At 46.6% G+C, this 26,084-nt stretch overlaps 1 protein-coding gene across 2 annotated transcripts in view; it reads right to left on the bottom strand.

Moving 5' to 3' along the window:
* Positions 1 to 5,940: 5,940 nt before the first annotated feature.
* LOC126017412 (ubiquinol-cytochrome-c reductase complex assembly factor 1) overlaps positions 5,941 to 26,084 on the bottom strand; it is a 132,479-nt gene continuing 112,335 nt past the window's right edge. Inside the window, exons 8-10 of one of the 2 annotated variants that reach the window (XM_049779333.1) lie at positions 14,932 to 15,009; positions 10,507 to 10,620; positions 5,941 to 7,353 (exon numbers count right to left, since the gene is read on the bottom strand). In XM_049779333.1, the coding sequence (XP_049635290.1) occupies positions 7,219 to 7,353; positions 10,507 to 10,620; positions 14,932 to 15,009 (327 nt within the window). In that variant the 3' untranslated portion in view covers positions 5,941 to 7,218. The remainder of the gene's footprint in view (positions 7,354 to 10,506; positions 10,621 to 14,931; positions 15,010 to 26,084) is intronic. The other variant, XM_049779334.1, reaches the window with a different exon arrangement.

Genomic DNA, 26,084 nt, shown 5'->3' with positions numbered 1-26,084 from the left:
GGGCTGGGCAGGCAAAGGGCACTAGAGGAATAGAGGAAGGGGGTGCTGGTCTTGGGGGGCTCACCCAGTTTGGGGTCCCAGGAAGTGTGAGCCAGGGAGATTATTCATTCAGACCCTCTGTACAGCAGGGCAGGCCTTGCCCCTTTAATGACTGTTATTTTGTGTGTGTGTGTGTGTGTGTGTGTGTGTGTGTGTGTGTGTGGTTTTTGGGTCACACCCAGCAGTGCTCAAGGGTTATTCCTGGCTCCACGCTCAGAAATTGCTCCTGGCAGGCATGGGGGACCATATGGGATGCTGGGATTCGAACCGATGACCTCCTGCATGAAAGGCAAATTCCTTACCTCCATGCTATCTCTCCAGCCCCTAATGACTGTTATTAAGAGCAAGAACTACATATTCCTGACCAGGTGTTGCAGGCGCCTGCTTGGCATCATCCTGCCATCCTGGGGGCTACTTTGTCTGTTGTCTACCATGCCAAGAGGCACCTGGTAGGAAAGCTTTTTGGGTGCCTCTGTTTTTTTCCCACTTTCTTAAGAAAGTGGCCTTGATTCCCCACAAAAGAGGGGGTGCTAGAACACAGGTGGTAGCAGCCTGTGTGCACTGGCAGAAGCTTTGCTCACTTAAAGGAAGTTGATTTTGGGCCAAAGAGTAGCTCAATGAGCTGAGCATATACTTTGCATATGGGAGCTCCTGGTTTGATTATCAGCATCACATGGTCCTCTGAACATCACCAAGTGTGTCTCCTCCACTCAAGAAAAGGGTAGGATCCAGGGGAGCACTGGGTGATGCTTTTGTTGAAAAGGGATCGTAGGGGCCGGGCGGTGGTGCTAAAGATAAGGTGCCTGCCTTGCCTGCGCTAGCCTTGGACGGACCGCGGTTCGATCTCCCGGTGTCCCATATGGTCCCCCAAGCCAGGAGCAACTTCTGAGCACATAGCCAGGAGTAACCCCTGAGCATTACCGGGTGTGACCCAAAAAAAAAAAAAAAAAAAAAAAAAAAAGAAAAGGGATCGTAGGCCCAATAAGGTTGGGAACCACTGTGCTCCTTGGTAAACTTCCAGAGAAAGCTTGGTGGGGTAGGTGGGAATGTTTAGTTGAGTTCACTTGACCAGAAAAGGAAAGCACTCAGAAATCACTCCTAGCAGGCACGGGGACCATATGGGACGCCAGAAATGGAACCAGGGTCTGTCCTGTGTTGGCAGCATGCAAGGCAAATGCCTTATGCTGTGCTATACTCTGGATTCTTAATAGGAAAACAAAAAAAAAAAACCAAAAAAAAAAAACACAACAACACCCAGAGCCAGAACAATAGCACAGCAGGTAGGGCATTTGCCTTGCACGTAGCTGACCTGGGTTTGATCCTTGGCATCCCCTAATGATCCCTAGGTGCAGAACCAGGATTAAGTCCTGAGTACCACTGTGACCCCAAAACAAAACAAAAACAAACACCCCCTGTTTCTCCCTCCCCTCCAATGCAATCATGTGACTGAGGTGAAATATATGTGCTGGCTGTGATGCTCCCCAGGTTTGGTGCTAAGGTCTGATGCTTTTTGGAAGGGGAGGGGGAGAAGAAAACATACTGTTTTGCTCAGGGCTTATTCCTGCTTCTGCGCTCAGGGATCACTCCTGGCAGGGATCTGGGAACCTACAGGGGTGGCAGGGATGGAACCTGGGTTGTTGTGTACAAGCTGCCTTACCTGTCACAGGCCTAGTTTGTGCTGGGCTGCGGGGTTTGCACACCAGATTGCTGGGACCCACACTGCAATTTGTCTTCTCTGAATAGTCTTTCTCCTGAAATAGTTGCCTTGAACTCTTTATTGCCAGACCCCTGCTCTTTGCAACATTACACTCTACCCTGGACCCACATCCTATGTGGACCCCTAATCCCTGCCACTCCCTCCATGTCCACTTGAGTTTTGGGTCTCCTCCTGCAAGTTCATTCAATCTATTTATATTTCAGTGAGGTACTCAGTGATTTTTCCTCAGAATGATCTGTCTCTGGGTTTGGTCTTTCCCCACAATTTTCAGTTGCCTTCTCCACTTTCCCCCAAGGGACTGCCTTAATCCTGGACAGCTCCAATTTCTCTATGGTTGTCTCTTCATGCCTGACTTGCTGGCACCCAGCACTCAGCAAGTCAATGCAGCTGAACCACGGCATCCCACTCCTTCCTGTGCCCCTCTGCATCTCCCTAACCCTTTTCTCTTTAGCCACTAACTTTCAGTAGGCCACTTGGGTAGGAAGAGTGTTCCCTGGTCAGCCTGATATGCATTGCATCTTCTTCCTACCCACCTATACTTGGCCTTTTTTTTTTTTTTTTTTGTTTTTGGGCCACACCCGGCAGTGCTCAGGGGTTACTCTTGGCTGTCTGCTCAGAAATAGCTCCTGGCAGGCATGGGGGACCATATCGGACACCGGGATTCGAACCAACCACCTTTGGTCCTGAATCGGCTGCTTGCAAGGCAAACGCCACTGTGCTATCTCTCTGGGCCCTACTTGGCCATTTTTTTAAGTCCTGACTCCTTTCAAAGCTTTTCTGATTTCTAAACTTATATCTTGTTAAATATGTGTCTGGCTGATCCCCAGAAACCTTAAAAAAAAAAAAAAAAGTGAGTTGGCACAAGGGTTAAGGCATCTGCCTTGCTCGTGCTAACCTAGGATGGACCTCAGTTTGATTCCCCTGGTGTCCCAGATGGTCCCCCAAGCCAGGAGCGATTTCTGAGTGCATAGCCAGTAGCAGCCAGTAAGCTCACCGGGTGTGGCCCAAAATCCAAAAAAAAGAGAAAAAAAAGGTGAAGATGTGCCCAGGAAACAGCAGAGATTATGGTGTCTGCCTTGTATGTATGCAGTTTGGTTCTATCTCCTTTGCACCAACTGGTCCTGAGCATCACTAGGAATAATGCCCAATCCCACCCCAGCACTGAGCTGGGAGGATCTTAGCACTGCTATTATTGACCTCTCCACCAATAAATGTCTGGGCCCACATACGTCTACATGACTAGAAGACTGTTTCATTTTACTTGTGTTGAGAGTTGAGGAATAGAAACCAGGGCTCACATATGTATAGGTGTATATTATATACTACTGAGGCACATGCCTGGCCCCTCCTTTTATATTTCAAGTCATCTCTTTCTCCATCTAGAACTCTTTTGTTCTCAGTTTGGATCTCAGACCAACCCGTGTCTGTCTGCAGTGTACCATCAGGCCTCCTGGGGCTATTCCCATGGTTTAGTTACATTTCCCTCCTGGGACTTCCCGGGGATTAGAGGAGACAAGTAGAAATGCCAAGGACGGCCTGGCACAGATCAGAAAGGAATAGAACGGTGCATTGGGCCAGGAGTATAGGTTACAGGTTACTGATAGGTACTTGCACTGCATGTGAGACCCTGCCATGGCATGGCCACAGCACAACTGGGAGTAATTGCCAATGGCCAAACCAGGAGTCCCTTCTGACCACTGCCATAAACAGACAACCTTGTGCTCCCAAATTGCCAAATCATCACCTGGTATTTAATTCAGCTTGATGTAGACCTAAATGTTTATTTAAAGCCTTTCAGGTGAAGTTGAAATCTGAAGGATATTTTTCATCAACTGGTGCTTCTCATTCATAAACTCCATACTAAACTCCAAAATGTAAAACATTTATTTCTTGGGACATGTGTAGTTTCTTGAATTGATAATGGGAACCAAGCTCAGATTGTATTTTGTTTTTTATACTCAGCTGCAAACCTCATCACTGACCTGCAGGAGGCATCATGGGACAGGAAGAGAACCAGGTCCTAGGTCAGAAGTGGACAAGGGTGCTCTTGATCCTTTCTGACTCTGGGTAATCCTCCAGGTTAAGTCCTCATGCTCTCTGTGTGTAAAGGGAGGACATACAGGCAAGGATGGAGGCAGAAAAATAAATAATACAGGGTTGGGGCTCCTGTCTGATGCAACCTAGGATTAGCCTCTGTGTCTGCACCAGTCTCCTAAGTATCACTGCTATGGCCCCCAGCACTGCAGAGCACAGACAGAACTACCTCTGTGGGCCTGAGCACTAAACCACTGGCTGGGTTCTCAGAGTATCACCAGAAATGACTCCTGGGCCTTCTGAGTACTCTTAAGAGACCCAAACATACCCAGCACCTAAAGAAATGCTATGAGTTAATGATTTAGAACCCTCTGAAGAGACCACAAAGGGCACTCAAAGTGCTGAGCAAGGTTCTGCATGCAGGAGGCTGGTTCTATTCCTGTCCCCACACAGAACTGGGAGTGAGTGACCTTTGAGCATCAAATAGCCGCCCCCACCCACCAAGCCTCAGGTACTGTTGGGTGTGTCCAACCCCAAAATTACCCCCCCCCATTAAATCAAATGAAAATTGGGGCCAGAGCAGTGGTATTGCGTTTGCCTTGCATGCGGATGATCTAGGCCGGACCGAGGTTCAATCCCCTGGTGTCCCATATGGTCCCCACAGCCAGGAGTGATTTCTAAGCGCAGAGCCAGGAGTAACCTCTGAGCGTCACTGGGTGTGGTCCAAAAAAAAAAAAAGAAAAATCGGCTAGTCTTCTCAACAGTAATTTTCTTTCTCTTCCCTGGGATGCCGGGATTCGAACCAATGACCTTCTGCATGAAAGGCAAACGCCCTACCTCTATGCTATCTCTCCGACTCCAAACTATTTTTTGGTTTTGGTTTTGGGTCACACCCAGCAGCGCTCAGGGGTTACTCCTGGCTCTATACTCAGAAATTGCTCCTGGCAGGCTGGGGGGGGACCCCCATATGGGATGCCGGGATTCAAACCACCGTCCTTCGTCATGAAAGGCAAACACTTTACCTCCATTGTAGCTTATCTTTTAAATGTTATCATAACCACTGTACAATTTTATTGTGATCCTCAATTGGTAGTGATCCTTTCTGGAAACACAGTGAGTATAGGGAAGCAACTTCAGAGAACAGTTTCCCTCAGGACAAGAAACCATGTTCTTCACAGGTTTTAGGAAGGAACAGTCTGTAGCGGAATGAACTTTCACTCCTCCAAAAGGCTCAATGGGCAGTTGGCCCTTAACTGTCCAAGCAGCAGAGCCTCAGGACAGATGGAGCATGGGGTGGGCCCCTGAAATTGCTTCTGTGGTTGAACTGATGGTGACGGGATCAGTCCTACCTCCTTCCTTCCTTCTCAAAGTTCACAGAGCTGCCCACAAGGAGCCAGGCCTCTGCAGGACATGGGAGAAACATGTTACTAATCCTGTGCCACTGTGCAGGAGCCTCAGTGTAAGGAGCAGGCCAGCTACGTATAAGTTTGGGCACCAGCCTGGGCCGGTGGCATCAGGAGGGTTGGCATCTGAGCATCAGTGGGGTCTCTCTGGTCCAAAGAGGGACCAGACCAGACTTCAGAGAACCAGAGCGGTCTCTGCAGTAACCGCGTGTGGCTTTCTGGGCTCCGAAGAGTGGGTAGACTCATGCACATGCTGGGCACAGATGGAGATATCTGAGAGGAGCTGTGTGGCCTTTAGGGGGTTTGGGTTTTATCTCAAAGGGGAGGAAGTTGACGCTGAGGAAGTAGAAATGAGCATTTTGGGACAACAAAGATCAGGTCTTGGAATCAAGGTGAAGTAATCAGGGGATGAGAGCTTAAAGGTTACTCGTCTTCTGAAGGCAGGACTTGGCCTGCAGCCAGAGGTATTCATTTAAGGCCCATATGACATGGGCCAATGAGGATGTTCAGAAGGGATGTCAAGGTCTGGACAGGGCTGGATCTCTAAAATCCCATTCTGATCAGAGAACCCATGATTCTAAAGCAAGCCCGGTAGCTGAACTGGAGCTCTGGGCTGGGAGCTGTGGCAGGGGAGCTGCCCTGGGTAGTAAATGGGTTAAGGCTCAAATAACTTTTATATATGAATTAATGTGAAGAGTTGGGAGCCAAAATCTGTTCCATTAATTTTTCCATCCATTCCAGGAGCAGTTAGGTACACATAGTAAAGTTTATTTTGGTGCATGGTATACTTCACTCCATTAAAAATAAATTAATCAGCAAATTCCTGCCTGGCTCAGCTCTGGTTTATGTAAATAGTGCCCAGCTGTAATGAGTTACAAGGTGTTATTATCTCACACACACAGGAGGCTTCACTCTCAGGCTCTGCTCTCAACAAAAGCATCTTAAAGAAATGCAGAGAAGGCGGTTTGATTTGTAATGTTTTCACAGAAGTGGGATATACCTCACCCATATAGAGTTTCTTTATGAGTCATTTTATAGCAAGTTAAATGAAGGAAGTTTGGGAGAGAGGGGGCAATGTGGTTCCCCGCCCCTTTTCTTCAATTTAAAGCCCACCCCCCAGAGATGGCCCATGCCCTGCTCACAGGGAGGAGGGGCAGTGTGCAAGTATTCAGGCCTGCAGGCCCTGTGGAGCAAGGCAGAAGCAGGGAAGGTGCAGAGAGCCAGTGGCACTAAGGCCTGGGATGTAGAGAACAACTATGCCGGGGGAATGATCTCTTCCCCCCAGGTCTCAAGACAGCATGTCTCCCCCTGGTTTAATGGGAAAGATGACAAGGGGCCTTTGTTCCTGTGGCCCCTTTCCTTCCTGCCTCTGGTTTCAGAGCACATGGCCTAAGAGGCAGGACCTTGGCTAGATCAGTGCTGTCTTCATAGACAGGAGGCCACAGGGGCAGAGACCCCCAATCTTCTCCCACACTGTCTGACCAAACTGCAGAGTGTGCCTCTGCAGATGGCCACTGCCACCTCTGATAATGTTTCTAGAAGCCCCTAGAATGAAAAGGAGCCATGCAGTGTTCAGTCTCTGTTTCTTTAATGTCAACTCAGCCCCTTAGCTCAGCCGGGAGACAGAGCATGGCCACCAGTTTGTTCAGCAGCATCACAAACTGCTCCCAAAGCCACCTCTCTTGAAGAGAGGTTGTGAAGGGGTGGGGGGTGGTCTATTTCTGTCCCCAGACCCTTCTTGGCCTTTGTGTGGTTGCTGGAAGAACATGGGAGAATTTGTATCAGGGAGCTCAATTTAGGGACTCTCAAGGGAGAATGCCTAGAAGAGCTAAGTGTCTCCCAGCACTGAACCCCGTAAGATCAGACTCTTGACATACTACGAGGAAAATCAACACAAGCAGGACCAGGTATTTGCCAGAAGCTGTTCAGAGGTCAGTTAAGACCACTTTCTGGAGGATCCCGAGCCAAACAGTCACTGCTCTCCTGTGGTTCTTCAAAGCTAGCTGGCCAGCTACCTGGAGCCTGTCAGAGACCCTCATCATTGTACGTTGGGGAACTGGGCTTCAGGACGCTCTGAGGATTCTTCTCCACTAGAGGGCGCCATCTCACTTCACCTGTCAGAAGCAGGTCCTCTCCGTTCATGGAATCCAGGTACTGCATCTGAGAGAGAAAGCACAAGGGCAAGACAGCTGTGACATGGTCAAGGCATCCACCTCCTAGAAGAATGGGAGAGCATATAAAGGGCTCCAGACCGAGCCAGCTCCCGGCCAGCAAAGGGTCTCTGACCTTCCAGATGACTGCAGATCAGGAGGCTGAGAGTATAAATAGTGCAATGAAACTCACTGGGAAGGCTTTTGGAATTCTCAGTCAAATCTTGAATGTGCCTAGACAGACAGAACTTTCCCTTAGAACATTCTCTTCCTCTCACATCTTCCTAGAAAGTGTTTTTTTCCTTACCTCCCCAGAAAATGTGTTCTCTCTCTCCTCTCCTCTCCTCTCTCGCTCTCTTTCCTCTCCCCTCTCTCTCTTTTTCCTCTCCTGGCTCTCTCCTCTCCACCCACTCCCATACTTAAGATTCTTATTGGAGAGGGCCAATAAGACTCAGGGAGCAATAGGAGGGCCTAGGGATACTACATAAGGCCTCCAGCGTCCTCCAGCAGACCCTGAGACCACAGTTTGAGTTTGCTGACTGAAGCATGTGGCCCACCCTCAGCCCACTAGGTTGGCTGTGAATTCACTCCTTGAACATCTCTGCCATTACAATGGCCTCCTCCCAAATAACCTCCTGCTATTCTTTTGACTTTCCCATCATCCTTGTTTTCCCCTGAACCTGAGAGACAAAGTGCTGAATCCTCTTGTTGCCTTAACAGCTGTTGGGCCATCAGGAGACACAAACATAGAGCCTCTGGTTTTCTCCTTATGTGCCTCTAGCCTGTCTGGCATGGGGATGGAGCACTGCAACCCCAAGCATGAGCCTCTGGCTCCAGGAAGGACTGGTCTAAAGAGCAGGTTAGGGGGCCGGAGAGATAGCATGGAGGTAAGGCATTTGCCTTTCATGCAGGAGGTCATCGGTTCGAATCCCGGCGCCCCATATGGTCCCCCGTGCCTGCCAGGAGCAATTTCTGAGCCTGGAGCCAGGAATAACCCCTGAGCACTGCCGGGTGTGACCCAAAAACCACAAAAAAAAATAAATAAATAAAATAAAGAGCAGGTTAGATATAGCAACTGCATGTTGCTACAGGTTAAAGCTGCAGACCAGCTTCCAGCCTTCCCTGAACAAACTCAGAATCAAGTAGAGTACTCAGCACTCTGTTCCTAGCTATTACCTCACAGACTAACCTATTCCAGAATTCACCTTTTTTTTGTTTTTGTTTTTGGGTCATACCCGGTGGTGCTCTGTGCTCAGAAATCGCCTGGGCAAGCTCGAGGACCATATGGGATGCTGGGATTCGAACCACAGTCCGTCCTGGATTGGCTACATGCAAGTCATACGCCCTACTGCTGTGCTATCTCTATGGGTCCCAGAGTTCACCTTGTCCACAACTGTATTCTTTTGTTTGTTTGTTTGTTTTTTGGGCCACACCCAGTGTTGCTCAGGGGTTACTCCTGGCTGTCTGCTCAGAAACAGCTCCTGGCAGGCACGGGGGACCATATGGGACACCGGGATTCGAACCAACCACCTTTGGTCCTGGATCGGCTGCTTGCAAGGCAAACGCCGCTGTGGTATCTCACCGGGCCCCACAACTGTATTCTTGAGGGAAGGACTGGATCCTATTCATCTGCTTTCCTAACAGAGTGCCTGCCCAAATGCTTGCTGACAGTACAGGGTCTCCACCAAAGCTCACTGCTTCTCAATGAGCCCCATCACCATTATCTCTGGGTCTGAGGAGACTCCCTATGGGGACACTCATGTAGCAGCCCCTTCCTGCCAAGCCTTGAGACAGGTCCTGGCTGTGCCCTGTGGAGGTCCCTAGCTTAAGCCCATTATGGCAAACGGAAACATTGGGCCTCTCCAGAAGAGTGGACCTTCGCTGTGCCAAGTGCCACTCTGGTCTGAGGGTGAGTCCAGTCAACAATGAGTCTCAAAATCCCATGGGTGGGGCCCTGGCCACAATGCCTTCTTCGGAGCTCTGGCAGATTTGAAGAATGGTCAAAGAGAAGCCCTGGCTTCTAGAGTTCTCTACCTTCTGGGGCTAAAGAACAAGTGTGTGACAATCCACAAGCAGATTCTGTCACTCCTGTCCTTTCCTCAAAAGCTGAGGTTTGGCTTTCCCCTCTCCCGGCTAGTAGCGACTTGAAGGTCATGGTTACAGGTGAATGAGAATAACTGGGTGGTGAGGCCCCTTCGATACCAGGGGCCAGCCATGAAGCAAAGGTGTGACTCATCGGACAGCTTGATCTGATGAGCTGGCAGGGGCAGCTGAGGCCACTGGTGACTTCATGAATCATCCAGCTCAGGATTCGAGGTCAACTGTGTGTCCTGATCCTCAGGAGACCCTCTTCCCAACAAACGAAGTTGCTTGTTTCTCAGAAGACTTTCTTTCTAATAAAGGGTCAGGGTTCAGAGGCATCAGAGAGATCCAAATTCTCTATGGGCTTGAGTTTACTCTGGAGTTTTCTTCTAGAATCTTTGGCATCAGGGAACCACAAGGAAAGTCTGAGGGGTTAAGAACTCACAAGCAGGAGGGAGGATCTCCGTCTGACTAGAAGGTCAGATGGAGAAAACTTTAGAAGGGCCAGGAAATGCTACCTAGGGTGCAGTCCTGTTAGAACTTAGAAGCAAGAAATAGGAATCGTGGGGCTTACAGTGGATGCAAGGAGGACTGCAGTGGGAAGTCACATGGTCCCCATCCTCTTATCTTACATGCTTAGCATGGAATACAGACTTGGCACACTGCAGAAAATCAAGCATGCAGTGAAAAGTTTTGAAAGCAGATGACACAATGTCTTCTCTGGTCCCAGGCCCTGACATTATTGCTGACACAATTTGGGATCCTGCCTCTGCAGGCCTTCCAGAAGTCTGGCCTTCACAGACCCCAGGAAGGACCGATTCTCATTCTCTCTTCTCTCCTCTCCTGTCCCTTCCCTTCCCTTTCCTTCTGTCTCTTTCAAGTTTTTGGGCTACAGCTGGCTGTACTCAGGACTTATTCCTGACTCCTTGCTCAGGAATTATTTCTGATGGTGCCCTGGGGACAATCTGGGATATTGGGAATTAAACCTGGGTTGCATGCATGCAAGGCAAATGCCCTACCCACTGTACAATCACTCTGGCTCCCAAACCCCCTTTCTGTTTGGCCCTGGGGGGCAGCTCACCTGCTTCCTCACATATTCCACCAACAATTCAAGCTGGCGGGGGTCTTCACATTTCTGGTTGAAGAAGGTTCTCCAGAGGGCAGCAGCTAGCCCGCGATCATCTGAGAGGATTCCCTGAAACAGAGCACACATCCATTAGTCTTGGAGCCCCAAGACAAAAACGGGTATTGTGAACACGCCTACAACCACATAACCAGCTCAGAAGAACCTTATATGGGTCTGGGAGGTGGCTCAAAGGACTTAACACATATGTAGCATGCAGGAGACCAGGTTTTACTCCCCTGGCATTCCATGGCCCTCTGAGCATATGTAGAAGAACCCCTGAACACTGAGCCAGAAATAACCCCCATGCAATACTGAATGTGTCTCCCAAAACAAAGATAAAAAAACGTATACAAAGCAAGTGAGAAATGGAAATGCCAACATAGGGTGTTGCTGAAAGGCGCTTCTAAGAGCACCTGGCCCAACCCTTCATTTTATTCAAAAGCAAGAGCCTGGATCCTAGAAGGGATGCACAGAAAGGCTGATGTCTAGTTGTCCTACCCAGCTCCATAGTACACCTGTTTGGTCCCACAGATGAGGCCTAGAAGCAGCAGTAGAGCTTCCAGCCCATCAATGAGGACAGTGGTCCCTAATTCTGGACATACTTTTACAGAGAGGCACAGAGAGGCAGGGCTAGGGGATGTGTCTCCTGGGCCAAGGACATTTGGAGCTGACTGGCTGGCCCAGCCTGTCCCTCAGTAGAGAAGCAGGCTGTTGAGCAGGATGACCAAGCTCCAGAGGATGCCCAGAGCCTGTGTGTGCATGCACTGGTGTCTTTCCAACGTCAAGAGGGCCTCTGCTGAGAAGCTAAAATCCCACAGAAGTTACTTAGTGTCTGGGCTAGTTTCTAGCTAAAAATTTTAAGTGGGGAAGGGTAGGGTGTCTCAATTCTTGGGTAAGAGTGAGCAAAAGGGAGCCCCTGAGAAGTTTCACCATCTCGGAGCCAAGGTCATGTTGGAACCAGAATGGTATCTTATATAGAGTAAATGGCCTGACCATGTCCTAGCACTACCATTGCCAAGTTCAGGGATGGAGGGTAGTAATTCAGCTTGCCTCTCAACCCTCTCCTTTGTTAAATAGAGCAAACTATCTGTGCTAGTCATAGCAACCTTGAATTATAAAACAATGTGAAGGTGTTCTTTTTCTTTTTTCTTTGTAGAGGGTGGGTTGGGCCATACCCAGGGGCCATTCCTGGCTCTGTGCTCAGGGATCAGCCCTGATATGCTAGGAGGACCATATGCAGCACCTGGGTCAGGGCTGGGCACATGCAAGGCAAGTTATCTTACCCCAGAACTATCTCTGGCCATAAAGGTATTTTGTTAGGTAGTATGTCAATTAGAAATTAGAAGCTAGCTTTGGAGACATCTGTTCAGAGAAATGAAACAACAGTGGAGTCAGAATTCCAATGGAAGGCCTATTGGACATGAGGAAGACCTGAAATTACATCTGTCTGGCTAGGTGGATGTCCCTTTCCTCCCTAACTGGATGGCCTTTCCATATACAGACCACTCTCTGGCCAAGGGTATACAAGTAGCTGTGTTCCCTTGCTAGAATCCCCCAACATTTGTTGCTTGCAAAGGGAAGCTATCATCTTGTGACTCAGCAAAGCCTTTGGAAAGCCATTATACCTTCTGAAGACTCAGTTTCTCATGAGAGAAAAAAGCATACTTTTTTATCTCCAGGGGTTGTTGTGAGAATTAAGAGATAAGGAACATGAAAGCCTCTGTAAGTGGTTAATCACTACAAAAAGACCCAGAATCATTTCTCTGCCATGATTCTGTAGGCACCGCAGTACATAAGGTCTGTCTTTCGGCCTCCTGCCAGGAAGAACCATGTCCAGGATGGGGTGCTGACAGTTTGACAGAAAAACATTTCACCTGTTCCAAATGCTCCCCGCTAAACACCCCTATGAACCCATAGCTTATGAGAGCATTGGCACAATGGATGCATCAAGAAAACTAGTTTCTTCCGGTACATGGGACAGAAAAGCAAGGACAAGTTTGGGCACATCACCACTCTCCAACTCTTTGCTAACACAGTAGCCTGCCTGGGAAGTACCCTGGGCACAGACCTGAGTGCTTCTGGCAGCCACCCACATGGGCAACCTGGAAGAAATGGGAGTGGAAATGGGGGGGGGGTGTCACGGGACCAGGAGAGAGAGCATGGCACAGGCCAGCAGGAAAATAGGCAGCCTCAGCTTCAAGTGAGAGAAGGGACAGACTCCGTAAACAGAAGAAAAGGCTAATGCTGGCTTGACACGGGCGGCAGGCGCTAAGTAACAGCCTGCCTCAGCTCCAGACTCTCAGCAGTCTCACACAGCTGGTGCCTAAGGACCACAGGTGCCAAGAGAACAGAGATCACCCTTCCCACCTGAAAGATAAGGGCACTGAGCTCAGTGCTTATTTCACTAATTAGCAGTGGAACTGGGACCAGAATGCACCAGAAGGCCAAGTGAGGCGCCACAGAGCAAGAAGGCAAGAAGGGACAGTGGCTAACTCAGTGTGCCCCATGCCAGCTGCAAGCATGGTGACTAAATTAGCACACCCCAATCTAGCCACCTTCTATCCAACAAGCTAGCAAGGCAGGAAAAAAACCTCAAATAGCAAAAACAGGAGACTAGTCCAAAAAAGCAAAAAACTTCAAAGGAAGAAGGCAAAAAAGGGAACAAAGGTGCCCGAGACCCAAATATCAGGCCACATAAACATTTCCCCACAATCTCTATGAAGGGTTGTGTTTGTTTCCTCTCATTATATGAAAAGCAAACAAACTAAACCGAACTCCTCCACCAAATCCCCCCCAATGAACTTCCTGCAGGAAATTACGACATCTGGTGTAAAGTGATTGAGAGGAAGCCAAAGGGACGGCGTCGGCCCTCCCTTGGAGGGATCTGGCTAGAAAGTAGGTTGGAGTCCATAGGACACCAAAAGACGCTCCCATGCTGCACACAGGGTGGCTTGGTAGGGGGTCTCAGCTCCAGAGGAGATGATCCAGCCTGAGCTAGTGCACAGAGTGGCAGGTTACAGCCTGCAGATGAACAGGACACGCTGCACGGGGAAACACCAGCATGCTCTGTACATAGTGACTCCCCATTATTCAGTCTCAGCTCCTGTGACACTTCCCAGACCTTCCTCACCTCGCTAAATACACTCTGTCAGGCTGCCACTGCACTCCACTGAGAGATTTATTTGCTTGTTTACTTGTACACGGTCTGTCTCTAATAGAAGGTAAGGTCAAAGAGGCAGACAGTGTTTGTTTCACCCAACAATATCCATGAGAGCACTCAGTAGGCTCTGAATAAATAAGGGGACTTCGGTAGTGGTGAAGGTATAGTAACTTTGTACATCAAAACCATCAACAGGGCTAGAACAATAGCGCAGCGGTAGGGCGTTTGCCTTGCATGAGGCTGACCTAGGATGGACCTGGGTTCAATCCCTGGCATCCTATATGGCATCCCCAAAGCCAGCAGCGATTTCTGAGTGCATAGCTAGCTAGGAGTAATGCCTGAGCATCACCTAGTGTGACCCAAAAACAAAAAACCTATCAACAATGGGCTGAGCTGAGAACAAATCGTGATGGCCCCCTGAGCACCTGGCCCCTTAGGCAGAGTTGCTTTATGCATTTTGAAAGTGGGTATGAGGGCCCGGAGATATAGCATGGAGGTAAGGCGTTTGCCTTTCATGCAGGAGGTCATCGGTTCAAATCCCGGTGTCCCATATGGTCCCCCGTGTCTGCCAGGAGCGATTTCTGAGCCTGGAGCCAGGAATAACCCCTGAGCACTGCCGGGTGTGACCCAAAAACCACAAAAAAAAAAAAAAAAAAAAAATGAAAGTGGGTATGAATTGGGCCTAGGGATGTGAGCACAGTTCTGGTTTTCCCTCCTCACCCCAAGCAATGCCAGACCCCTACACCAACAGCTGGGTGAAGCCCCTGTCACAACGAAGTGAGTATGTTAAGCTCCCCAAGTATGTGACTTGTCAAGAAGATCATTTTGTGTGTGTGTGTGTGTGTGTGTGTGTGTGTGTATGTGTGTGTGTGTGTATGTGTGTATCTGTGTTTTTCTCTGAGGCACCTGAGGTGAGACAGTGACTGATCTGCCTTTGTCCTTCCAAACAGTACCCCACAGGCACTCAATAAATGCTTGTTAATTGAATGATTTAACCGTATTACTTACACACTGCTCTCTACCCAAGCATTAGGGCCTAGTGACTAGGCAAACTGCTGGGCATATTCAATCAAGTTGCCAAGGCAATAAAGATGAGGAAATAAAAACAGCCCCAGTGGAAGGCAATGCAAAAGCCCCCACTCTTCCCTCCATGGCTCTCTAGAAAGACCTTTGTCAGAGGAAGCCACTATACTGCCTAAGGCTTTGGAAAGTGATCTTACCTCATCATATCCCAAGATTGCTGCATAAAAATTATTTGTCATAAGGATCATGTTCTTCTTCAGGACATATGAATTAACCTAGAGAAACAAAATGGCACAAACAAAAGTATTAAATAAAGGAAAAATAACCCCTAAATTTTGATTTTGGGTCTGACCCATTTTATTAGTTTTGTAATGATGCTAAGAGAGGGCGCCAATGGGTCAAACTGCCAGTCCACCACCACAATTCCCTGATCTGTCAGGATTCCCCAAAATTTGAGAGCTGTGTTTATGTGTTGATCCCAAATGACATTAAGCAGCTAATTCCATTTAAGAAAAAGACTTTGTGCTATGTCCAATGAACACAAAGTATAAGATGTACAATCTAATATGGGCAAAGAGATGTGTAAAAAGAATTACACCACAATCTGCTGTCTCAATGCTCTTCCACAATGTTGAGCAGCACTGGGATGTGGCTCTTCGGCAGGAGACCTTGAGTTCTATCCTGGGCACCACACACACACACACACACACACACACACACACACACACACACACACACCCCAATCAAACAAAATACACAAACACACACACACACACACACACCCCAATCAAACAAAATACACAAAAACAGAACACCTTAAAAGGTACTGAATAATAAAGGAAAGTTAGTACCAATGGTACCTGCTTGGAAATTGAGGATGCATTCTCAGAGAAGTGTGACAGGAGGGAAAAGGGTCTGGGCATTAGGTAAAGGAATAGAGTATGCAAAGCTGTAGAAGGAAAGAAAATGCTAGGAACACTAAAAAGATGAGCTGAGGTTGGGACCACGTTAGACCGGGCTCAGGTTTGCCATGGTGAAAGATGGCAGGAAATTGTGGCCCGGAGAGATAGCACAGCGGCGTTTGCCTTGCAAGCAGCCGATCCAGGACCAAAGGTGGTTGGTTCGAATCCCGGTGTCCCATATGGTCCCCCGTGCCTGCCAGGAGCGATTTCTGAGCAGACAGCCAGGAGTGACCCCGGGTGTGACCCAAAAACCAAAAAAAAAAAAAAAAAAAAAAAGATGGCAGGAAATTGTGAGGCATTCAGAGGAGAGGCCTCAGAGCTGTGTGTGAGATGGTGAGAAAGGAGAGTTTTGGAAGCTGTGGTAAGAGGAGTGAGAGCAAATTGGGCTGACATCCAAGACTCTTTTTTTTTTTTTTTTTTTTTTTTTGGTTTTTGGGGTTACTTCTGGCTCTGCACTCAGAAATCGCTCCTGGCAGGCTCGGGGACCATATGGGATACTGGGATTCAAACCAGTGTCTCTCTTGGATCAGCTGCGTGCAAGGCAAGCCCTCTACCGCTGTCTTATCTCTCCATCCCCAAGACTCTTCATGTTAAAAGACATTTTCTTTCTGTTTGGGGACCACATCCTTAAGAGATTATGTAGTGCTGGGGACCAAACCCAGGTCTCCCTCATGTAAACCATGCATTCCTGGCTCTGCACTCATGAATTATTCCTAGTGCATGGGAAACCATATGGGATGCCAGGGATCAAACCCCAGACCTAGATTAGAAGTGTGTAAGGTGTTCTATTCTCTGTACTATTTCGCCAGACTCTGGGCTTGAATATTTAAATGGACAGATTTTAGAACAACAAAAAGTCATTTGGAAATTTTGTGAAGGGAAAGATTTGTGCCTGACAGGCTTAATAATGGCCATGCTCATTTATCAAGCACCTGTTATCGTTATTGATGATATTATCTTCTCTAGCCATTACCCATACTCACAGGGGTCAAATCTGCTACAGTTACAGCTACACAGACACAGAAAATGGAGACACAGAGCTAATTTCCTCTCTACTGTAAGGTTGGGCCTATAACCAGATATATATCTACTTTGGAGCTCTCCCTTCTAGACGAAATGTTCTCTGAATTAACCAAGAAAAATCAGAGCCATAAACAAAATGTCAGATGTCAAAGAACAGGAACAACTCTCAGGGTAAATATTCAATAAACCTGCTCAGCAGACAGAGCTTTTTATTTTGCTTTCAGGCCATATCTGGCAGTGCTCTGAGCACTGTGATGCTCACAGGACCAGGCAATGAGCGGTTGTGGGGGAACCAAACCTAGGCTTCATATATGCAAAGCACCTTTGATCATGTCCCTAGGCCAGCAGAGTGAGTTTCTATGTTGCCTAAAAGTTGTAAGATTTAGAGTTAGAAGGGTCCTTAGAGATCCCTAGCTCAATCCCTTAGAGAAAACAGTAAATGGGAAAGAGAAGGACTTGTCCAAGATCACATATCCCGTAGTGCAGAGGTGGGAAACAAGCTGATATCTAAAGATCTGTTCCTGCTCTATATGAACTGGTGTTTCCAGAGACCACTGACACATTAGTCAGAGAATCTCAATTGTGGCATGTCTTTTTTTTTTTTTTTTTTTGGTTTTAGGGCTACACCCAGTGAGGCTCAGGGGTTACTCCTAGCTATGCGCACAGGAGGAAGCCCCTGAAGGCCATGTGTGACCCCAAAAACGAAACAAAACAAACAAAAAAAAACCCGCACCTGAAACCAGAGAGCATGGGGGTAGGGCATTTGCCTTGCATGCAGAAGGACGGTGGTTCGAATCCCGGCATCCATATGGTCCCCGAGCCTACCAGGAGTGATTTCTGAGTGTAGAGCCAGGAGGAACCCCTGAGCGCTGCTGGGTGTGACCCCCCAAAAAAAAACCTAAACAAACGAAAAAAGAAATCGTGCCTGGGTTGGGGGACCACATGGGACGCCGGAGGATCCAACCATGGTCCATTCTAGGCTAGCGCATGCAAGGCAGACACCCTACGGCTAGGCCACCGCTCCAGCCCCATGTGGCACGTCTTTTTATGCGCAAACATACTTTGTCCTTTGGGGATGTACCTACATCTGGCCAGCAATTGCCCAGGAAGAATGCAGATCAAGAATCAAACTTCTTTGGGGGGGGGCATACCCAGCTGTGCTTAGGGCTTACTCCTGCCACTCCTCGTGGGCTTCAGGGACCATATGGGATGGCAGGTATCAAGCTGGGTTGCCACTTACAAGATAAACACAATACTCTCTGTACTATCACTCGGGTCCCTCAAATTTCTTCTTAGCTAGGCTCCTTCTACTTACAATCTAACTTGGAGTGACCCATATGCTGCTTCTACTCTAACCTCTGGCCAAGAGATGACATAGTGCCACAGCTAGGAATGGCTTTCAGATATCATCACCCAGGCTGGATTAGATCATGTAAAGGGCCCTTCCTGGAACAGAGTGGACGCTCGATCAGTGAAGACACATGATCCGCAGACAACAGGTGAGGGTAAGTGAGAACAGCTTCCCAAACTACTACTCACCCCACTGGGCCCTTCTAATCAGCCGAGAAGTCAAGGGGAGCTAGACATTCCCTCTGGTGAACCTCTTTTAGGATTTCATTGTTTCACTTTGGCCTTCATTTGCTGGTATTAAGACTATGTCTCCACTGCCTGACCATTTCCTAGAGCATACACTCTACGAGTACAAAAACGGGCAAATCAGATGAGAAACTTGTCCCAGCGAACACTCAGCTAATTCCTTACACTCGTCTCTTCTCCATAATGCTTTTCTTCTTACAAAAATCCATACACACCAGTGCCACCAAGGAAAAGGCTCTTTTTATATCAATTACTCATATTTTCCCATTTATTCAAGCTATTAAAAGTCATGCAGATATTTTATAAGCCATCAGGATTTGGTGACTGGTATTACTGAATGTTTAATAATAAACGAAACACAAGAAATCAGAGGGTTAAATGATGATTGCAATTCCTGTAATGACTTAATTAAATTTTTACTGAGTACATAAGCTATGATGTCATTTCTAGCCAACCATATATCTGTTTTCCCAGCATGCCACAGGGTGGGAGCACTGAAAAGGAGGCAAGGTTAAATGAACAGCAAGTTTCAGCTGAAATGGGGAGGGGAGCAAGGCTCATGTAACACACTCAATAAATTATCCCTTCATTTTTAAACAAAGTCCATGAGTTATAATATATTTGCCATGCACTTTTTATGACATAATAAAAATGTTACCTTAAGGATTACTTAACACATACTACAAATGTTATAGCAGAGGCAGGCACAAGGGGCAAAGAAAATAAACATGAGCAGGCCAGGGACGGGTCTTGGAGTTTATGTCCCAGAGGAACAGCATAATATATTAAAAAAGAAACCCAAAAAATAGAGTGGGGGACAAGAGTTCAGGGTTACTAATAAGCAGATTAATGAATGAGACAACCAACAGGGAACACAAGTGATGATGAATCTTGCAGGGCACATGTTTAATTTAACTATTCTTCTTTTCACTTTTCCTTTCTTTTGATTTTTGAGTTATACCCAGCGATGCTCAGAGGTTACTCCTGGTTCTGCACTCTGGGATCTCTCCTAGTGGTATGCTCAGGACTACATGACGCTGGGGATTAAACCTGGGTCAGCTGTGTGCAAGTTAAGTGCAGTACCTGTTATACTATCACTTTCCCTTAATTAATGTAGTCTTGAGGAGGAACATTACCTTTAAAAAGATGCCAATCAATTTGAGGTCAAGTCACAGCCATTCCCCTTTTCACTATGGTTACTCTTCAGGACTCATATATGACTGCCTAACAAAGAAACCAGATTATAAAGACAGGGGACTGATGGAGGACTGAGTTTCAGTCCATAAGCACTCTAGAGTTCTTTGTGACTAATCTTCTGTCATTTTTCCTGCCTCACTTTCCTCCCATTGCCCTATTTTTTCTCATTCTTCAGAGTAAATTACGTTCTGTTTCATCAACATGTCAAGTTCTCAAGTTCTTGAGCATACTACTGGTGGGGAATTTTCTTCTCCTTTCTTTATCCACTAGTATGCTGACTTCTTTTTTTTTTTTTTTTTGGTTTTTGGTTTTTGGATCACACCCGGCATTGCTCAGAGGTTACTCCTGGCTGTCTGCTCAGAAATAGCTCCTGGCAGGCACAGGGGACCATATGGGACACCGGGATTCGAACCAACCACCTTTGGTCCTGGATTGGCTGCTTATAGGCAAACGCCGCTGTGCTATCTCTCCAGGTCCCTAGTATGCTGACTTCTTACCCTCTAAAAGCTTAGCTTACAAACCGTATCTTGTATAAAGCATCCTCTCCCCTCAGTCTATTGGTACTACCAAAGTGCTTCAAATCCAGGAGTGATCTCACAAATTACAGTATGCCAAGAACTATGCTGAGAGCTTGTGTGTGTGTGTGTGTGTGTGTGTGTGTGTGTGTATACATACATACATACATTTATAATATATGAGCTCACTTAATCCTCCCCTCAGACTATGAAGTATTGTTCCTCTTCCCAGTTCAGAGAAAAAGAAACTAGTCAGGACTGGAGCAATAGCACAGCGGGTAGGGGATTTGCCTGGCACAGGGCTGACCCGGGGTTGATCTCCAGCATCCCATATGGTCCCCCAAACCTGCCAGGAGCAATTTCTGAGCACAGAGTCAGGAGTAAACCCTGAGTGCCACCGGATATAGCCCAAACAAACAAGCAAAAAAAAATAAATAAATAAATAAACCAGTCTTTACTGGAACAAAATCCACAAATAACGTGATTGTCCCTTCATGGTCCTCTATGGCAGGTTATCTGTAGAGATATGGTTATGAAGTGCTAACGTGGTCCTGAAGAAATACCACCTGGAGATGCCCAATTCTGAGAGTAACTAGAGATAGGTTACCATTTACTAATATATAAGAATGGGGAAGGGATACAATTTATGGTATTGAAAGAGAGAATGGGAGGGGCCGGAAAGGTGGCACTAGAGGTAAGGTGTCTGCCTTGCAAGCACTATCGTAGGACGGACCACGGTTCCATCCCCCAGCGTCCCATATGGTCCCCCCAAGCCAGGGGCGATTTCTGAGCGCATAGCCAGGAGTAACCCTTGAGCATCAAATGGATGTGGCCCAAAAACAAAAAAAAAAAAATGAGAGAGAATGGAAGAAGGTTGGACACTTTGAGGACTAAAGCATAAGGTCCGCATCAAACTCTTAAGGCTGCAATGTAGTACAAAAGGTTACAGGTCATATTTTTTGTTGTTGTTCTTTTGGGGCCACAGCCGGTGGTGCTCAGGAGTTACTCCTAATTCTGTGCTCAGAAATTACTCCTGGCAGGCTCAGGGATCTACGAGATACTGAGAATCAATTCCAGTTGGCTGCATGCAAGGCAAAACCCCTACTCACTGTGCTATTGCTCTAGCCCCAAGTTAGATTTAATTGTTGCTTCTCAGGTAGTCACCAGCCAGATTTTTACAGTATTAACACTGAGGGTCATAGTTACTTGCAGTAACAGGTTCATATGCACTGAATATCTGCCAGCCTATTCACATTAGAAATATGGTACAGGAGGGGCCTGAGTGATAATATTAGGTGTTTCAGTCAGCAAGGGGATCACATCAGGGCAATCCAGAGTCTATGAAGAAAAGAAGCTCTTTTCTTTTCTTTTTTTTTTTTTGTTTTTGGGCCACACCCAGCAGTGCCCAGGGGTTACTCCTGGCTGTCTGCTCAGAAATAGCTCCTGGCAGGCACGGGGGACCATATGGGACACCGGGATTTGAACCAACCACCTTTGGTCCTGGATTGGCTGCTTGCAAGGCAAACGCCACTGTATTATCTCTCCGGGCCGATTTTTTTTTTTTTTTTGAAAAGAAGCTCTTTTCAAGCTTCCTTGTAGTTTTCTTTTTTGAGACTTGTGTCAAACTATTTTGTGAGCCCTAGCTACCTACCAATAAATTTGTTTACTTAAATTAGCTGAGCTTGGTCTCTGTGCCTACACACATAGTAAGATTCATTTCATTTATTTACTAAAAAACTTGATAATAATATAATAATGCTATCTTAACATTTGTTGAAAGAGCACTCTATGCCAGAAACTGTAGTAAAGCCTTATGTCGGTAATCCCTTAATATTCTTAATAATCCTAAAATGGTGGGCTGCATGGAGTAATAATATAGCAAAAAGTAGGGAGCTTGACATGCATGTGGTATGTGGTCATCCCAGGTTTGATCAAGGCACCCTGATCCCTTGAGACCCACCAGAAGTGATCCCTCAGTGCAGACCTAGGAGTAAACCCTGAGCATCACCGGGTATATATACCTATCCCCTTCAAAAAAAATTCTAAAATTGATTAAATTTTTTTTATTTTATTAAAAACACTGTAATCAACTAAGTCTTTCATAGTTGGATTTCAAATATATAGTGAATCAAGGCCATTCCCACCACCAGTGTCAATCTCCTTCCACCAACATTCCCAGAGTGCATCCTATACCACCACTCTTTGCCCCCAGGTCTGCCAGTATTACAGGCCCATTTTAAGTTGAGATTGTTAAAGTTTAGGTCTCTTGATTCTTTTTCTTTTTCTTTTATTTATTTATTTATTTATTTATTTTTTTGGTTTTTGGGTCACACCCGGCAGCGCTCAGGGGTTACTCCCAGCTCTATGCTCAGAAATCACTCCTGGCAGGCTCGGGGGACCATATGGGAAGCCGGGATTTGAACCACCATTCTTCTGCATGAAAGGCAAATGCTTTACCACCATACTATCTCTCTGGCCCGGGTCTCTTGATTTTATTGTTGTTGACTTTGGCTTGGATATTTAGTTCTGTCCTTTTTTTCCTTTCTTTCACGAATGCACCTGAGACCATTTGGCCTCTGGCACCCATCCTTTTTATTTTCTTGGTTTTTTTTTTTGTTGTTGTTTTTTTTTGTGTGTGTGTGTGTGTGTCACATCCAGCAGCGCTCAGGGGTTACTCCTGGCTCTACGCTCTGAAATCGCTCCTGGCAGGTTCGGGGGACCATATGGGATGCTGGGACTCGAACCACCGTCCTTCTGCATGCAAGGCAAACACCATACCTCCATGCTATCTCTCTAGTCCCTTATTTTCTTAATTTTATAAAAAAAAATGCAGAAATATGAGGTAAAACAAAGCAATCTGTGTCCCAACATTCTGTGAAAAAGGCAGGAGCCCCTATCTAAAAGATTAAAAAAAGGGGGATGGTGGTAGTTTTTGCATAGGTGCAGCAAAAGTTGGGGAATAAAACCTTTGGCCTAAAAAATAGGGTGTTCCTACCCATGAAGCATCCTGCCATTACAGGCTCCAGGCATACTAAATTGTCTAACCCCAAAATATTTCTGCATGATCCCAGGAAAAGTTCTCCTTAATCACAGTTGTCAAAGTCAGGCTTCTGTAATTAGAGATCTTGGTATCTCTAATTGTCAAAGTCAGGGTATCATGGAGTGTCTTTTGGTTTCATCTGTTAGGTGGTAAGGCAGGGAAACATGCCCAGAAAGTAAGTTGTTGCTGTTTCCAAGTCATCAGGGTGTCATACGAACCCACTCTGGAGCAAGTCAGTGTAGGGCAACAATAGAAGTTCAATTCCTGGTGCTGTTGCAGAAAACTATGTGGTTCCAAGGATGGGATCCAAATTTCAGGGGTGAATGGTCAATGTCCCATTGACTGAAACCTAAGTCACTATGACAAATGTTCAGGATGAAAGGTCCCTCTGCAATATAAAACTTCTGAGTTCCTATCTGTATTAGATAAGATCTTTTTTTTTGTTTTTTGTTTGTTTTTGGGCCACACCCATTTGATGCTCAGGGGTTACTCCTGGCTATGCGCTCAGAAATCGCTCCTGGCTTGGGGGAACCATATGGGACGCTGGGGGATCGAACCACGGTCCGTCCTATGCTAGCGCTTGCAAGGCAGACACCTTACCTCTAGCGCCACCTTCCCGGCCCAAGATCTTCTTTTAGATGTAAGAATTTCCCATGCATAAAGGAACAATGCCACATACTACTGGTGCATATGGGGGTAAAAACAACAAGCTAAACAATCTCTATAACCTGGTTCTAATCTGAACTCAGAACCCAAGAGAAACTTATCTACTAGAATTTCCTACTAAACAAATCCAAAAATAAGATGGGAAAACTACCCCTATATAAGGAAATACACACTAAAATTATACTTACATATATACACATACATATATATATGTATAAATATTAAATAGTCTTGGGTGGAGGGTAAAATCTGGAGCACAGCTTCAGCCTGTAACGTGGTCTTGTGGAGTCTGAAATATACAGCTCCCAGCAACCACAAATCAGGAAATATCCTCGAGCTGAGGGTCTCTCAAAAGGCAAATTCATTAGCAAGCAACAGTCCACATCGAAGGGAAGTGGGAGAAAGGGGCCGCTGAGAGCAAATCATCATCAGTGGTGGCAGCTGGCAGCAGCTTCTTCCTGGGCTGAGGCAAGGTGGGCTGGGAAACTGTTCTTTCACTTTGGGGACTGGCTGGGAGCTAGTTGGGATGGAGAAAAACTTCTGGTTCCTGAAATGGCCACAGGAAGCAGACAATCAGGACTGGTGGCTAAACCCCGGAAGGAGGCTGAGGGAAGGCCCTGCAGGCAGCACGGGTCGCATTGATGGATAAAAATGACCTTTTGGGGGCTAGAGCGTTGGCGCAAATGGTAAGGCGTCTGCCTTGCCCGCGCTAGCTTAGGACAGACTGCAGTTCGATCCCCTTGTGTCCCATATGGTCCCCCAAGCCAGGAACAATTTCTGAGCACATAGCCAGAAGTAACCCCTGAGCGTCACCAGTGTGGCCCCCCCCCCAAAAAAAAAACTTTTTCCCTCATTTAATATAAGAACATCATCTTATTTTCTGTGATGCATTTAAAAACCCTCAAAGTTTGATGCTTTTACCTTTACATGTTTTTAATATTTTTTATTAAAATTCCTTGTTAATAGTATAATAGTAAATATGTTGTTCCCTTTCTTCCCCACTGAATTAGTCAATGATCTCCTTGTGGGGAACAAAAGATGGCACACATCTAGGTATACTTACAGACAATGAATATATTTTCTCTCATAATGAGTGTAGTACTAATTAGAGCCCATGTACTTTCACAAAGTTCAAGACAGCTCCCCAAGTCAGAAGAATCTGGGGACAGTGAAGCAGGTTTGCATACATGTTGCTGCTCTTTTCAATTACAATTCTAGCTCAAGGAGGAAGAGGTCCAGTTCCTATCCCATTAGTCTGTCCAGGCCTGATCTCCATTCTTCCCAAAGCAGTATTGTTGTTGACACCCAGTAGTGCTCAGGACTTACTTCTGGCAGACTTGCATACTATAAGGGGTCTCGGGAACTGAACAGGAGTTGGCTACATGCAAGAAAAACAAAATACACACTGTACTACCACTCCAGGCCCCTTCATAAAGTAATCTTTACCACAATAAATAAGTAGTAATAGTATCTCTTGTCTCTACTGCTTATTAGAATTTTGTCTTTAGGGCCGGGCGGTGGCGCTAAAGGTAAGGTGCCTGCCTTGCCTGTGCTAGCCTTGGACGGACCATGGTTCGATCCCCCGGTGTCCCATATGGTCCCCCAAGCCAGGAGCAACTTCTGAGAGCATAGCCAGGAGTAACCCCTGAGCGTTACTGGGTGTGGCCCAAAAACCAAAAAAAAAAAAAAAAGAATTTTGTCTTTAGAGTCAAAATTCATAACAGTTTAACGTATAAGGAGACCTGACTGAACAGAAAAGGAACTTTATAATAATCAGGTTAAAGTAAGTGCTCAGTGGACTGAGCACATGCTTTATAATGTGAAGGGCCTAGCACTAGCATGGTTCCCTCAGTACCACTGGGTCCAAAACAGAGCCTTAGAGTACAACCAGGGAAGTGCTCTCCAAGAAACAAAAGAAAGAAAGGAATGGAGACAGGAAAGGGAACCAGAAAGGGAAAGAAAACTGAAAAAGAACTACAGAGGCCGAAGAGATAACAGCAGGTTATCTTACATGCAGCTGACCTAGGCTCAATCATAGGGGTCATATATGCCCACTGAGTCCACCAGGAATAATTTCTGAGCACAGCCAGGAGTAACCCCTGACTACAGCCGGTGAGACCCAAAACCAACTAACTAAACTAAAAGAAAACTATAAAATGGGTCGGAGAGATAGCATGAAGGTAGGGCATTTGCCTTACAAACAGAAGGACAGTGGTTCGAATTCTGGCATCCGATATGGTCCCCCAAGCCTGCCAGGAGCGATTTCTGAGCGTAGAGCCAGAAGTAACCCCTAAGAGCTGCTGGATGTGACCCCCACAAAAAAAGAGAAAACTATAAAGTGGCCATCTGAA

The sequence above is a fragment of the Suncus etruscus genome, chromosome 9 (assembly GCF_024139225.1).
Source record: "Suncus etruscus isolate mSunEtr1 chromosome 9, mSunEtr1.pri.cur, whole genome shotgun sequence".
Lineage (NCBI taxonomy): Eukaryota > Metazoa > Chordata > Mammalia > Eulipotyphla > Soricidae > Suncus > Suncus etruscus.
Note: the sequence above shows the minus strand (reverse complement) of the source record. Positions and strands in the feature narration are given on the sequence as shown.